General features: G+C 41.5%; 1 protein-coding gene across 2 annotated transcripts; it reads left to right on the forward strand.

Annotated features, from left to right (window-relative positions):
• Positions 1–8056: 8056 nt before the first annotated feature.
• Positions 8057–15871, forward strand: LOC133906237 (protein MODIFIER OF SNC1 1-like). Of its 2 annotated transcripts, XR_009907749.1 has the most exons (9): positions 8057–8496; positions 9621–9701; positions 9791–9835; positions 9966–10329; positions 10411–10504; positions 10756–10836; positions 10938–12499; positions 13111–15541; positions 15626–15871. XR_009907749.1 is itself a non-coding variant. In XM_062348073.1 (8 exons), exons 1-8 carry the CDS (start codon positions 8465–8467, stop codon positions 15475–15477), a joined length of 4626 nt encoding a protein of 1541 aa, XP_062204057.1. In that variant the 5' UTR covers positions 8057–8464; the 3' UTR covers positions 15478–15871. The 2 variants fall into 2 exon arrangements, 1 of the variants encoding a protein (XP_062204057.1); XM_062348073.1 differs by having other exon boundaries at positions 13111–15871.
• Positions 15872–17146: the final 1275 nt, after the last annotated feature.

A 17146-nucleotide genomic window follows, 5' to 3' on the forward strand; every position in this document is an offset into this window, starting at 1 on the left:
ATAGAACACCATATTTTAACGGAAATGTCACGCTCAATAAAGTGATACATAGAGGCCTAAAGTGTGCCACATACAATATAGATAAGTAAAACAGTTGATCTTCAATTAAGCCAAATGCAAGTCCATTCCTTCACCATCGGGTGGCAGCATGACAACCACCAAATTCATCATCAGCCAGACGATCAATGCTAGTCCAGTAGTCCTTCAACAAGTAAATGTATGGAAGCGACCCTATGACAGCACCAATAGAAAAACACAACACAAGACACTGCTTACTAATGTAACTCTTGATGCTGAATCTGCACAAAAGAAGGGTACAAATAATTTTTAAAAAGTAGGGATTTTATCCAAACAACTATAGCGTAGTATATGACCATGCACTGTTATGATGTAACATAAGGTCAACTCCAGTGGAGCCTTCAAATTTGCGATGCTACAGTGTTTACGGTACTGTAGTAGTACTGTAGAATATGGAACCGTGCATCTGCGGAGTACTGTAGTACTGTAGCAGCTAATATAGCAGTACTGTTTGCAGAGGCTAGCGGTGGTACTGTAGCAGTACTGCTCACAAAGGGGAGAGAGAAAAAGAAGAGTACAAGGTAGAAAATAGGTTGTTGCTGAAAATGAAAAAATAAGGGATACTGTAATAGTATTTTTTATGATAAAAATTTAAGATAACTACTAGAGATGATTTAAAGATATTGTGTATAGTTTTGTATGGACTCCTTTATATGGTACCATAGGTTGTCCTACCCTTATCTGATACAATTTTCTGTGAGCTTCTGTTCGTGTGAATTATTTAACCCAGCTCATGTGACGTTTTTCTCAGATTATATCTTGATGGTTCTTATACGCTGTTTATTACAAACATGCCAATATGTAGATAAAACCTGAATGTCTTTATCCTTCATCCCATGACCCAACTTGTAAATCCTAATGAAAAGGGCCCTCGGCACTTTATCCAAATCCAAACTTAACTAGCTAAGTGTTTGTACTTTGCAATAAAAATATAAATATTAAATACGGTAACATCAAGCATAAATTCGATATATAAAGATGTAGATGCGCCATATCAGTACCGCCAAACTAATACATTGAGAGCGATGTCGTAGTTTGATTTCATATAGGATCAAAAAGAGCGGAGGATATTATCCGCTAATTTTCCTCCTAATTTCTTTATTTATTTTGATTAGTAAGATTGGTTATATATCTATAGTCGATAACAAGAGTGGATGGCAAAAATAAATAAATTATTCAAATTTTAAGGATTTTTCTTAAATAGGAAGAGAGTATGAAAAGAATTGACGAGAGAACCATATCGTGTTTTATACATTATATATTTCATAGTAAACTAAACCGCTAAAGGTGGTTTGCGACGTCATTAACAAAGTTACAAAAGCTCGTGATGAAACTGTTAGAAAATATGGAGTTTTACAACAAAATTTGGACCCATCTTGATCTCTAAAGATTTGGCTTTCTTGAAATACGTCTTTATCTCTTGGAGATTGATTCTACCTCTTAGGGATTTTTGACACTATATATACGGTGCAGCATCCCTCATTGTAAATACAGATGAATAAAGAATAGACAATTTTTCTCCTATATTGTGTCTCTCTTTGCAATCGTTCTTCAAGGAATCGCTGGACTACACTCGGTAGTAGTAGTTTCTCAATACGTTATTAGCATGAGACTCTGTCGGAGACAAGCTAGAGAATCGGATCTATTCAGTACGTATACTCGCTGCTGCTATTTATTTGTATCAAAATAGATCTGAAATTCACATGAATAGTAGCAAATTCGTATGAATAGTGCAAGTTTGTATGAATACCATTGCCGTGTTGCATCTCGCATGATCAGTAGCATTGTGTATGCATGAATAGTACCAAGTATGCAATGAACAGTAGCATAGTGGGTTCGATCTGCACAACAATAGCAATCACGCATGAACAGTGCCAGTGCATGAACAGATTGCATGGCAAGTTGGTGGGGCCTGCAGCCACCATCGAGCATCGTCGGCTAGCAATTCGGTGGCCAAACTCCCCTGCATATATTAGAAACAAAGGGAAAAGGGGGCATACCGTCGGCATGAAGCTAGTGGCCTTCTCCGTCGAATTGCCACCAGATCTCTGCTCGAAGTAGCACCACTGTCGGCATGAAGCGGACGGCCTTGTAGCTCTGCCCGCTAGATCATGCGCCGATGCAGCCTCAGAGAGCCACACCAGCGTTGCCTTGCACGGGCACCAGCCTCGCAGGCACCGACCCATACCGGCGCCACCCCACCACTATCGCTTGCAGCACGCCATCACAGTCGTTCGAAGCCGTCGCGTTGCTCGCCTCGCCGGTCCTGCAGCTCTCGCACGAGCGCCGCCACCCGCTCCAGTCGCCACCATGTGCTACTGCTCAAAGCAGCCACCATGGGCCGCATGCCGCCCGACGGGCGGCTCGCAAGCCACCCCCGCACGGGCAAGGTGTGCCGCCGGTGTAGCCCTTGAATGAATCGGGTGGTGGCTAGGGTTTGGAAACCCTAGCCGCCCCCATATCTATGGGAGGTGAGCAGGCCATTTTGGGCTGGGCTGGTCCATATGGAAATGGGCCGGCCTAATGGTGAGGAAACCGGTGAAAGAAAGAAAAAGAAAAAAAAAATTGAACTTTGCATCTAGCCCCCTAGGATTTCCAGTATTTGAGTGCAATCCTTGAAATTTTGCATTTATGTCACTGGATTTTCTGAAAATCATCCAAACGCTCTGTTTTTGCATAAAAGTACCCCTGGAATTCAAATTTTGTACCTGTTTTTGTAATTATGCAGTACTTAATTCTGCTAGTATTGTTTCTATGCTATTAATTATGGTTTTTACTGTTTAAATTGTCTGTTATGCATTTTAATTCAGTAAAATTTGAATAATAGCATAGAAAATATCTGAAAAATTGCAGTAATCCATTTTAGTAATATGATGCAACTTTACTAATAGTAATGCTTGCATTATTAAATATGTAGATGACTGGCATCATAAACAAGGAGTTCGCTGAGCTGAGTAATGATGATCGCAACTATCTCACATGGACATCGGATGTCCAGATTGTACTGGAAGCGAAAAGACTCCGCGCTGTAATTGGCCTGGGAACAAGTAGTGCAATGGTTCCCACAGAAGATGAGAATGATCAGTCACTTCATTTTTCTCCGCCACCATATCTCTCCCACTTTGAAGGATGAGTACATGGCAATGACCAACGCTAAGGCACTATAATACGCACTGCATGAGCATTTTGAGCGCCTTAAATATATTATCAAGCCTCTCGCGGAGCAAGAATAGGTCTGACTCTGTTTCTGTGACTTCAAGCATGTCAGAAAGTACAACTCTACGCTACATCTCATTTTCAGATCACAGAAGAGGAGAAAATAGATAATACTCTCTCCACTTTCGACCAGAATGCGGCAGAATCCACACACAATCACCATCAATTGAATTACAAGAAGTAGTCTGAATTGATTGATGTGTTGCAACTCTATGAAGTTTATGACGAAGTCATAAATAAGAACATCTTATCCCAACCACAAGGAAAGAGCAGTAGCCTAAAAGTCAATCACAGCTCTTTTAAAATGCAAGAACCATAATAAAAAACGAGGGAAGGAAGGAAAGAAAGTGGTGGTAGATAAAGTCAAACCTAGTGATAATAATGACAAGACAAAGAAAGAAGTCAAGCCATATGGTGAGTAGAACTAGACATGCTATAAGTGCGATGTTTGAGGTCATTGGTCCCGAATCTGCAAAGCACCAAAGTATGTTGTGGAAGCATACTGAAAAAGGAAAAAGGAGCAGCCAGAAGCATACCTCACCATTACAATAGGGATGGAAGTGGACAAAGCAGCAGTAGTTGAAAGGGAAGCATCTCACATGGAAGTTGATAACGCTCTCACACTGACAGTGAAAGACCTCCCAATGAAAGATGCGGATGCCTCTACTTTGCCCTCCTCCACTACTATAGAAGATGCCATGAATGATGAAACGAAAAAGAAAGCTATTGAAGATGAAGTGGTCAGAGATTTTACAGACTCTATCTAAAATTAGAGTAATTAACCATTTACTTAGTTGCTGAATTTAGGAGAATTGAATAAATAAATGTAAGCTCTAGAAGAGCTAGCCTATCTACAAACAATATTTTTCGATAGTTAATCAAGCATTTAGTTTTGCTGCTACTTCCTCACATGTGAATGAATGAATGCTTTATTTATAGAATATGTGTGACATCCGTATAGATGAAGTGTGTATTATGGATAGTGGAACAACAAACACCATCTTAATAGAAAAGATGTATTTTTAGTCTATTAGAAATAGCTCTGAAAAAGTAATGACTGTCACTGGTAGTGATAAATACATAGTAGGTTTTGGAAGAGCCACAGTCATACTATCTATAAGAACTACTTTGCACATCGAAGAAGTATTGTTGTACCATGAATTTACAAGAAATCTCTTAAGTTTTAAAAGTATTCGTGCTAACGGTTTCCACGTATAAACTTGTGAAGAAGATAGTGGGGAGCAACTACTCATCACTAAGCATGATAGTGAAGTAAGAATATTAGGAAAACTTCCCTCCATGAGCAGTGGTTTGTACTGCACTTGCATTAAAGTACCTGAAGCGTTCACTCGTAGTGCATAATTATTCTCCCTGTGGCACGATTGTTGGGTCACCCTGGTTTTAGAATGATGAGAAACAAGGTCATGATATAAATGTGAAAAAATTTCGAATCATGAAGATTTTGTATGGCCTACATACACTACTGGGAAATCAATAAGAAGATCGTCTACCTTGAAGGTATAAGAAGAAGCATTCCTGGACCGAATCTAGGGGATATATGGTCCTATTCAGCTGCTATCTAACCTGTTTCGGTATTTTATGGTATTAATAGATGCATCCTTAAAGTGGTCGCATTTATGTCTATTATCTACACGCAACCACACTTTTACAAAGTTGATCTCACAGATCACACAAATCAGGAATAATTTTTCGGATCATCGCGTGAAATCCATTAGAATGGACAACGCTGGAGAATTTACTTCTAAAGCATTTAATGATTATTGCACTGGTATAGAAATTAAACTTGAACATTCGGTACCATATGTCCACACTCAAAATGGACTAGCCGAAGCGCTGATAAAGAAAATAAAGTTCATTGCTAGACCTTATTGCAACCCTATAATTTGTCTGCTATATGTTGGGAACATGCAATTTTACATGCGGTGTCTCTCATTGATTATAGACCATCCTCCTATAAAATCCATTCAAGTATACAACTATGCAAGGGGTAATTATGAAAATATCCCATTTATGCAAATTTGGATGTATGGTTTGTGTGCCGATACCGTCGCCATAGCAAATCGTTGTGGGACCTTTGCGGAAAGTTGAAATATATGTCGGTTATGAGATTGTATCCATAATTCGATATTTAGAACCAAGAACTGAAAATCTACATACGGCCTGCTTCACCGACTTCATTTTTTATGAAAATAATTTTTTGTCTTTAAAGGGAGAAAATATACCATTGAATGAAAAATGTCGAGAAATTATATGGCAGTCTGAAGGAATTGTAGCACATGATGCTCGCACTAGTGAAGCAAATGATGAAGTACAGAAAATTATCGTTTTGCAGAAATTAGCAAATGATCTGCCTGATTATTTTTGTGAGTTGAATAACGTGACTAAGTTCCATGTGCTTGCGCGCAATACACCGGAGAGGGTGGAAGTAATAAAGAAGGTACCTCTTATCTTGTCCCAGGAGCTCAGAAAAATAAATAAATGATAGAAATTCGGTTTCTTAAGTCCCAAATAGCCAAAGACGTCTAGCGAAAGTGAAAAAAAATGAGAGCTTAACATAACCTATCATAAAAGTGCCTCAAAGGAAAAAGAAGTAAAGCCAGTTGCGATCTGGTGATGGTATGAAACCTTATGAAGTATGCATACCAGATTTGAATATTTCTATGTAGGAAGAATCCAACGAAAATGCACGCGCTGAAGTCGACACTGGTAAACTAAAGGACCTTACTCCAACAATATGAAATTATAAAGAACAAGATGAAGAAGCACCTGAAAGTGCAGTCTATGATGAAATAGCAATAAACTATGTAAATTCAAGGGAATTCTGAAATAGAGCAACTACAATAGTTGACATATACTTCACAAATAAAATTACCACAGCTTCTACACAAATATCACGGATTATCCCTGTGTATTCATACGAAGGTCCCAAAATGGATTTTGCATAATATCAGTATATGTAGATTATCTGAATATCATTGGTACAGAAGAAGAAATAGAAGAAGCAAGTTTATACTTAAAATCGGAATTTGAAATGAAAGATTTGGGTAAAACCAAATTTCGCTTAAGCCTGCAACTAGAGCATATGGCAGATAAAATCTTTGTACATCGGTCAAACTACACTCAGAAGGAGTTAAAGCGGTTTGATTTTGAAAAATATTTCCTGCTAAAATCCCTATGGACGGAAGGTCATTGCATACAGATCAAGATCCCTATAGACTTAGAGAAGAGGGGGAGAAAGTATTATGACCAAAATTCCCATACTTAAGTGCAATATGTACGCTGATATATCTGGCTAATTGCACTAGACCAGATATAACGTTTGCAGTAAACCTACTTACACAATATATTGTAGAGCCCACTAAAATACATTAAAAAGGTTTACAGGATATTCTGCGTTACTTGCAAGGTAGCAAAGATCTGAGTCTGTTTAACAGAAAGAATTAGAACCTAAGTCTGATTATATACGTAGATGCTAGGTACTTATCGGAGTCACATACAACGAAATCACAGACTGATTATATTTTCTTATATTGTGGAACTGTAATTTCCTGAAAATCATCAAAACAAAGTCTTGTATCTACTTCGACGAACCGCTCAAAAATAATAGCTCTATATAAAGTCGCACGGGAATACACATGACTTAGAAGAGTGATCAATCATATACAACAGTTATATGGTTTGAGCACTATTAACACCCCTATCATCATCTATAAAGATAATGATACATGTGTCGCATAAGTGCAGTCAGAATATGTGAAAAGCAACTTAACGAAGCATATCGATTCTAAGTTCTTTTATGCTTATGAATTACACAAGATGAACGAAATAAAGGTAATACATATCAAGTTATGTGAAAATCTTACAGATTTATTCACTAAATCTCTCTCTGTATCTACTTTTGAAAGATGGGTTCGTAACATTAGGATGATGATGCTTAGAGAGTTGCACATTTTAGAGAAGAATTTTCACATAATACTGTTATGAAGAATTAAATTTTAGTAAGAAGATTAAGTACCCAAAATAATTATGAAAATTATATGAAATATTTTGAACAAATTGTACTATTTTTCTCTTAAATAAGTTTTTTTTGAAATTTCTCATGTTAAATTTTTTAATGAGACAATTTGTCTGATCATGTCATGAGCTATGTACCATTTTTATTCTAATTTTTACTAGTTTTTTTAATAGTTTTAATAAGACATATACATTTCATAAGAAGTGTCAAGAGGAATTGTTAGAAAACCTGAAATTTTATAACAGAATTTGAACCCATCTCGATCTCTAAAAATTCAATATTCTTATAATAAGTCTCGATCTCTTGAAAATTAATTCTATCTCTTATAATTTTTTTATTTATACTATAAACACATCTCATTATAAACACATCTAAATAAAAAATAGATAATATTTCTTTACATTATTTCTCTCTTTAATATCGTTTTTCGAAAATCGCTAGACTACCTTTGAGTAGCAGCAGTTTCATAAGAGAAACCTTGCCTCGCACGAAACGTCCAAGCCGCGGCGTTCCGACGTGGCGAGCCAAATCCGAGCACGCAAGAGTGCACAGATCTTCTGCGGCCGGCAGACACACCGTCGCACCGAACTCCTCCAGTCCCATCCGCTCACGCGCCCGTATCCCCCGTGACATGTGGGACCAGAGGGCGCACGGGCCCCCGTTTCCGCAGCCACTCCCGCCCCGCCACGCGTCCTTCCTCCCCTCCCTTTATATCGCTTCCACGGACGCCTCCCCAGCCTTCTCTATTCTCCCCCTCCCTCTCCGTCACGTCGCCCTCCCCTCTGACGAGCGGGCCCCGCCTGTCATCCTCCCCTCCCCGCCGCCGCTCGCCGGACGGCAGGGCGCCGGGTGCCTCTTCACTTCCACCACCTCAGCCTCCGCCTCCGCCGCGGCCGCCGCCGATCCGAGCCGGCCGATCCGGTCCTCGCGCCGATCGCCTCCTCCTCCTCGTCCTCCTAGGGTTTCGCCCCCCCCCCTCCTCGCTCCTCGCGGCTCCTCGGAGGCGGCCCTAGAGATCCGATCTCCCCGACGTCGGTGCTCGGTTCCCTCTTAGGAGATTGGTATCTCTCGATTTAGCCCGAGGAATTAGAGGCGTGTCCCAGCGAGGGAGCTAGCTCGCGGGGAGAAGGGGCCATGGCCTCGAGCCTGCTCACAACGGACAGGAGGTTCGTGATCTCTATCCCACGCTCGAGCCCGAAGCAAAATTTTTGTTCAAATTTTCCTTTTTGCATTTCTGGTTGTATCGTAGGGCCTGGGCCTCATGTGGCAACTTTCGAAAATTTTGGATTATGCAGCATCGGTTTGGTATGGTGTGTGGCGGCAGTATGTAGCTTCTGTTTCATTTGATGTTGGGTGTTTGGATTTTAGCTTCTGAATTGGAAATATCAAAAGTCGTGTGTGACTTTAGATGGTTTGGTCTGGTATTGAACCGTCGTTTGGTCAATTGGGCCAATGGAGTCGCAGAGTTCAGGGGGTGTAGTACTCATGTCATCATGTGGCACCAAAGTGTTTTATTTGGTGAGAATTGTTCGGAGGTTGTCAGTTTTGGACATTGGACGTGTCCAGATTGTGTGGAGAACAACACAGGTTGTTAAACGATTTGGTGTGTATGTGCCCTGTCTTGTGAGTAAGAGCTGCCATCATGCAAATTCCAGTGTTTCGCTTGAAACTTTGCACAGTTGAACCGCCCCTTGGTCTTTTGCTCACCTTTTTTCCATATTTAAATAGCTTCTTTTTGTTATTTTCCTTAACTTTTTCATATAACTTATTAGTGATTTTACGAGTGGATTTATTGAAATTTTGAGGTAATATTAGGGTTAAATATTGTCTGATGCTATGGTGCTATAGTTTGCATCTATTCAGTTGAGGGTCCCTAATTAATGATTGTACGCTGCGGATATAAGCTTATTGCACATGCATGTGTAATGGTCACATTTAGGTGATAAGGCGTTACATTTTGGCTCATCCATAGCCAGCGAAGTGTGAGGTATCACAAAAGCTGCTGTACATAAGTAGTACTGTTTTTTAACTCCCGAACCGTAATAATTCTTGCATTGCACCTGCGAATTAATGTTGTGTCCATATTATTAAGTGCCTTACCCTCTGATGTCGTTTGTTGGGGTATTTTTAGTTTTATTTGTGTAGTTAGATTTTCCTACAAAATTTATTGTCAATCCTTCACTCTTGCAATCAAGTTACTGGCCTGAATTTTAACATCATTACATGAGTTAGCATTTCTGCAGACAATGTATTATCTGCTAATTTCATTCTTTCGTCTGTCTTCCCTCAGGTGGGCTGCTCCTCCTGCAAGGAAATCTGGCATGACTGTTCTAGGAAGGGTCCCAAAACCCATTAATTTACCGAGTCAGAGGTAACAGTTTTCCTAGTGGCTATTGGAAGCAAATGCTTAATTCTATAGACTTCTCTATCTGTGGATTGATATAGTTGTTATTTATGAAGGTTGGAAAACAATGGTCTTGATCCCAATCTGGAAATTGTTCCAAAGTAAGTATGTTACCCAATTGTTCTCCGTGTTATATTTCCCAATTGTTCTTATGATTCAATATTTTTTATATATAGGATGCTCTTGTTTCCCCATAATTACTATGTCATGAGATTTTGGTTTTGTTGTTAGGGGCACCCTCACATGGGGCAGCAAACTGACACCTACAGCCCCAAATGCATGGGGTTCCTCGTCAATTCTGTCAATCAAGATTGATGGAAGTTCCAGTTCATCCAGCCACCTCAATGGCCGGCCTTCTTCTGGGGGAGGCTCAAGGCCATCAACAGCTGGAAGTGAATCCCTTGGTTCACCCAACGCTTGGGGTCCGAATTCTCGGCCATCTTCGGCATCAGGCACATTGCCATCACCTCATTTACCAATAGCCACAAACCGTCCCCGAAGTGCGGAAACAAGACCAGGAAGTTCACAGCTTTCTCGATTCGCCGATAATGCTTCAGAGAATGTGAAAGCATCAATGAGGACTATTGACAGATTGGTAATGCTGCAGACCTAGAACTCGATCTAGATTCGAATTCAATACATCTTTCAATTCATATATTTGGTTTAAACTATGTAGGGATCTTCATCACATGGGCATGGGTTCACTCTAAGTACTGGTGATTTCCCAACACTTGGCTCTGAAAAATGCTCTGAATTAAACAGTCAACGAGGTAACTATGTGCAACATAAGATATGTTTTATTAATTTTATTATTATGTTTGAAATTTAGTTCCCGTTTCCTACCCTAACTTAATGTGTCAAATTCTTAACTGTATTGAGCATATACATATGTTGCTAGACAAATACTACCATTTCTCAACTATTTGAGCAAAATTTGGTTTCGTTCAGACTTCTCCGAGGCTACTTCTTCTACTTAGTTTATGTATAAGAAGAGTTCTCCTTACGCATCCTTTTGTTCTAGGCCATAGTTCGAAAGGACGCCCGACTTCTAGTTCGGGTAAAGAGGCATCGCAAAATGAACAAGGGAAGAGTCTAACAGCTGGTATAATTAAATTCCATCATTAAATCATAGATGATAATGTCCATTGCTGTTGGGTACATATGATTGCCTTACCATGTAATGGGATATATCTTGTGTGCTAGGATCTGTTGAGGTAATTTCACCACCCAATAATCAGCCTGCGGATATCATGAAGACAGAGCAGCATGTACATACTGGAGGTGCTTCTCTCTCCGCCACAAGTCTGCCAAATGTAGGCCAGCAGCCACAGCCATACCCTCCTAATTTCCGTATGCCTCCTCCACAGTTTGATTCATGGCGTCCATCTCCTGGTCACCCACCTGAGGGAATGTGGCATAGAGGACCAGCATCAGGTGGCCCATACAGACCTGTAGGCCCCCCTGGCAGTTTCCCTGTCGAACCATTTGGTTATTATGGTCAGTTCCCACCCAACTCTGAAGCAGCAGCAAGGCAGGGATCAGGGCATGGTGGATATCACCCTAAGAATGGAGATGCATATCATCCTATGCCTCCTAATTCCTATATTATGAACCAACCTGTTATTCCAGTTAGACCAGTTTACCAGGGCCCAGTGCCTTATGATGGATATTATGGTCCTCGAGCGAATTTCAATAATGCCAATGTGGGAGATCCACATTTCGTTGGAGGTCCTCATCAACCAGGAATATTGAATCAATTCCCAAATCTGAATGACAAGTTCCACCCTGGACATTCTCAGAACAGACCAGGCAAACACGAATCTGTTCCTAGGGAGCAGCTGGAATCTGATAAAGTACATGTGTTCCGTCGAGGACAGCCTAGGATTTTGCATGATAACCCTGATCGCATAGGAGGTACCCATGAAGTGGAAAGGAATACTCAGCCAGCACCACCACTTCTTCCACATCCTGATGGAAACTGGACTGATGTGAACATGAGGACAGGTATAAGGGATACCTTTAGTGAAAGAAACAGGGTGCTTACAAAGTCAGTGACTGACCAGAGAAGTCCAGCTGCTACAGACCATTTATCTGTTCTTGGAAATGCACACCCCAGGGAAACTGGTGATGGCACTCTGCGCAAGAAATTCAAGGAGGATAATTTAGTTACACTTGATCAGCAACCTGTCATTAAGAAGAATGCAGCTTTAATAGAGAAAATTGAGAGTTTAAACAACAAAGCTAGAAATGTTGATGCACGCAATGTCCCAGAATCAGCTTCATCCAAGGAATTCAAGGAGAAACATCAAAAAAGCATTGATTCAAAGGCAGATCAAGTGATGAAAGATGTTTCATCAACTGCTGTCATTGCTGGTATTGCTTCTGCTTCTGACCAGAAGGCTTCTGTTTCTCAAATTTCTCCTGTGCTGCAGGGACAACCAAATGTGCCTACTTATGGCCCAGTTGTTGGACCGTCACATTCACAGTTAACTGAACTCAGCAAAGGTGGAAAGATTGGTGATTCAATTGATGCTTGTGTGCATAGGAGAGGTGATTCTTCAAGAAACAGTCACCATGGTTCTTCTAAAGACAGGTCAGATAACAAGTTTGCAGGCCATGGACGGGGAGAAAGTTACGCAACTGACTCTTTACCAGTAGTTGATTTGAGGAATAGTCAGCATGAACAACCACCTGAGAGTGCTTCACAGTTGCCACCTGTGACAGTAACTGATGATATGCCAGCTACACCTGATTACGAGTCTCAGGTATATGGTTGTAGATTTGTGTTACTTTTACTAATTGTATGACTGCCATCCTATTATTTTGAAAATTCCTTACTATAATTATCTTTATATAGGCATTGACCAGTAACCTCTGAACATTTTAATACTCTGATCAACCTCGGTCATTTTGCATCCATAAAAAATAACCAATTAGAAAAGTATGTTATCCTTTGCAGTGTTGGAGTTATAATAGATTCTCCTGTCTTGTCTATTTATATCTGGTATTCTAGTTGGAATTCATTTCACAGTTCAATTGTTGCATCATTGTCAATTAATGCCAGCTTTTGCTAAATTAAGACGTATAGGAATGCTTAGATCCTTGCTTAGCTGAGCTTTGCAAAGGGGTCCTTGCCCATGCCCATATTTGGTGGTTTGACTTTTGATGGCAAGTTTTACTAGTTACTAATTTGGTTTGGGTTTGCTTTACTGTATTGATATGCTTTTATCGCCCGTGGAATTTGTGAGCAAGAGGGTAGCATACAGCATCAAATGCTCAAAGCAGTCAAGTAGTGTGAGGTTATCATGATGCATAGGAATTCAGACAATGTTGATTACTGATTAGTGTTTTATTTGTTGTTTCGTTTTTAATTCAGCGTGCAAAAATGAGGGAGTTGGCTGCACAACGTGCAAAGAAGTTGCAAGCTGAGGAGGAGGAACGAATAAAGAACCAAAAAGCAAAAGCTCTTGCGAAGTTGGAAGAACTGAACAGGCGTTCATCAGTGCTTCAGAAGAATCCAAATGACACGACAGAAGAAACTGATGATGTGCATAATGAGCAAAAGGCTGGACTTGATGTGACTGCTAAACTTGCCAATTCAACTGCTGAACTACGTGATGTTACTGCATCCGATAGTCTTACTGCTCTTCAGCCTCGTGATCCCAAGCATATTGTTCCTGCACAGCCCCAGTCTGCTACACTATCACATACTGCAGATGTTGGTAAAGATCCTGCTGCTCATGCCACCTCATCTTCAGCCAGGAACGCACAGAGCAACATGGAGCATGTTGCACAGAAAAGTATCTCACAATCTCATAGCATCAGTGTTCCAAAGCCTAAACAGGGATACAGAAAAAGGCATGTTGTTTCAGAGGAGAAAATCCCTGACGAGAAGCCAATCGTTCCAGTAAGCCCTGCAAATGCTAGGAAACATGTTGACGCTTCTTTTGACACAGCAGTAGCTGTTGTTACACCACATGGTGATCCCCCAGCCCAAAACAAGAAGGGTGCCCGGCATTCAAGAAATAAGAAAAAGGTGGATGATGCTCCAGTTACTTTGAAATATGCACCGGTGGTGTTTAATGAGCAGAATGCAGTGAAAGTCTCTAGTGAGCCAAAGACACAAACTGGTGGTGTTATTATCAGTAGCTCAATAGTTCCCACCGAAGGTACTATTGTCACTGTGGGAAGTATAACTGTGGGTGGAATTTCACTAGCGCCTTTGAATCAGGAGCGTGTGAAATCACCAGATGGAACACAGAATTCAGAAAACAGTCGATCAAGACCTCAGCAAGCAAGAAAATCAGGAAAACATCAGCCTGCTGTTCGGCCTGTTGAGAACCCACATGGGAATGAAGGCATCGTGTGGGCACCAGTTAATCCATCAGGGCATGAACAATCAGACGGAGCCTTGCTGAACACAGCAGTAGCTGAACCTGCTCAACCAGCTGAGAAGAACTCCAATGATGGGGAGAATGTTACAAGAACAAAGAGGGCTGAAATGGAAAGATATGTACCTAAACCTCTGTCCAAAGAGCTTCAACAGCAGAATCTGGGACAAAATTTACAGTCAGATAACAAGAGTCATGGCAAGGAAGCAGTTGAGAAATCCAGTAATGCTAAATTTGATGCCGCAACCGAGCCCAAGAAATCAGAGGACAAGAAAACTAGCAAGGGACATGGGAAATCTCATCCTTCTTGGCGCAGAAGGAATACAGAAGAATCAGCTGTGGTGGTACCAAATCCTGTTGAGCTAGCATACAGCTCTCGTGAATCAAAGGCTGTTCAGAAGTCCTCTGATCAGAACAAGACACTGAAACCTGATAAGCAAGAAGATAAGCTCTTCAACTCCAAGGTTGCTGCTTCTGCTGAGAACAGTTCAGCTCCAGCTCAAGCAATTCCATTACCTGTCAGTGCTGCAAAAGAACATAGTGCAACTAATAGGCAAAGGCGGCAGCATGTTAAGGCTCAAAGAAATGAGGCAAGTAGCTACTCAAATGAGAGCAAAGATAGAGAAGGCAGGAATGACTTCGTCTATCAATCAGCAACACCGGCCATGGATTCAAACTCATCCGATCACAGAAACATGCCAAGATCTGATGTGAAGAACAGTGGGGTAGTTTCACATTCTAAAGCGCATTGGAAGCCAAAATCCAACTTCCGTTCTCATAGCAGCTCACAGGGCAATAGTGATGTTGAAGTGCAAATGGATTCCCATGGAGGTAGGTTTGAGACGAACAGCTCCGAGGGGTTTGATAGTACCACCCGTCAAGGCAGCAGTGATGAAGCAACAAAAAGGAGCGGTGGCATCGATGAGAAGGATGCTTTCAAAGAACAGGAGAACGTGCAGCAGGAAGATGGTAACCAAAAGAGTGAGAGCCACGTTAGTGCAGAACAGCAGCATGTTAATCCTCCACTGCGCCACCAAGGCCACCACAACGGGAGATACAACAGAGGAGGTGGTACACACAGGGGAAGGGGTTATGATGCTGGGAGGACAAGCCATGGCACAAATGCAGAAAGGCGGAGGGGTGGTACTCATCTTGAGTACCAGCCAGTTGGATCCTACAACAAACCCTCGGGCTTCCAGCAGAACCCAAGTGTTGACGAACGGACCGAGGTACCTCCCGCTTCAGGATTAGAGTTCAGGGAGCGTGGCCACAACAGGGGGCCACGCCATGGTCATTTTGTCAAGCGAAACCCCACTTCAGAGCCAAACACTAATTCTTACCAAGACGAATAATTTTCCATCACTCCCACGACTGCTGAGCTGCAGGAACTCACTTTTGTCTGATGTTTCACAACAGGTAGGTGAATTTATCTTTCTAGCCTGTACAGGGAGCATGTCCAATCTCAATCCCCTCATGGCTAACATGTTCTGGGGCTAGCAGGTTGGACGCACTCAAGACGGCGGGTGTCCGTTGCCTACGGTGGTGGGTGGTAGGATGTAATGATAATGATCTTTGTTCCCCAGGGCCGTTGGGCCCTCGCGTGTGATTGTTTATTGTTCTGAAGAACATCCTTTGCTTCGGTGAGACGTGATGTTAGATTGTGTACTGACGGAGTTGGTTTTAAGACCTGGGTTTAAATGCTGTTAGTAATGTGCTAATGGAAACAGCAGTGTTGTTTTTGCTCTACTTGGCCGCATTTGTTCGCTGATTTGTCGGTTTCCGGAAGACCAAAGCGTTTGTATGACTTCTTTTTTATTGTCGTGATGGTATTCAAGGTTGCTAGGCATAATTCAGATAATTGTTTTGGATCGATAGGATCGTGATCGTATAGCTGCAGACTGTGATTCTGGTTTGAGAAATAAAGAAGCTGATTGACTGTAAAATCCTAGGCAGCTCTAAATCTCGTTGAATTGTTTTGGTTTATGGAAAGTAATGGGTCAGTCTATCGCCATCGTGCCTAAATATGAGAAATAGGAGACCCAGTTTTGAACAGGGATACTCACGGCATTCCTATGAGAATTACACTGATTATAGTGAAGTTCCTGTGTTCCAATCAAGGATTCCTATGATAGGATCAGGATTCAGATACAAATACAGTTTTTCTAAGTGAATACAGATACATTCACCAACTTATATTTTACACTTGAAGGTGAAAGTGTGGCAACTGGCAAGCAGATCGAGAGAAAGTCGAATCGTGCAGGAAGAGCACCGGGCGGTAGAAGGGCGAAAAAGTTTGGTAGATGTTTGCTTATTTGTGTGGCAATGAAGGAACAGCCGAACGAGCACCCACCAAACTTGCCATGATTCCGTCCATCCCACATCGCATTACACCATTCCAACGCCCGTCAGGCCATCAGTCACCAGCACCAGACAACCCTCCACTCGTGCAAGAGAGATGCGATGATCCATCCGCTTACGAAGGCGACTGCTCAACAAGCGAAGAGACCGGTATGTTTGGTTTTTTTATCCACTCTTGTCCACTAGTCTTATTTAGTAAAGTCAGACAAGACAAATCTTGTTAGAGGAGGAGTCTCGAAAGAAAGGAAATATTTGTCTCCTTTATCTAAATTCAAAGCAAGCAAAGAAATCAAACATGCTTGCTTGTCCTATACACAAGGGTTGACAAATGAACTAAACATGCCCTGAAATGCTACTTATTTGCTCAGCAAATACTATTTGCTTACCATACGTTAAGTTAGAGGGAGAATCGCTCTCATCTCATACTGAAGTTACAAAAATTGCCTCGATAGAATTTTGGGCATATTTGTCCCCACCTGATCTCCTCCTTCCTCTTCTATACCCCAGCTAAGACGTCGAGCATGAAAAACTAAGCTGCACTTGTTCCACAAGGCCTCCTCTGCACCATGTGTCGAAAATCGGAGCCGCCATATGGTCTCCAGCCCAAAATTTTGCAAGGTAACGTTTGAGAAACTTTGGACCTGAATCTTTTCAACCTTTGGG

Source organism: Phragmites australis, chromosome 23, assembly GCF_958298935.1.
Source record: "Phragmites australis chromosome 23, lpPhrAust1.1, whole genome shotgun sequence".
NCBI classification, from domain to species: domain Eukaryota; kingdom Viridiplantae; phylum Streptophyta; class Magnoliopsida; order Poales; family Poaceae; genus Phragmites; species Phragmites australis.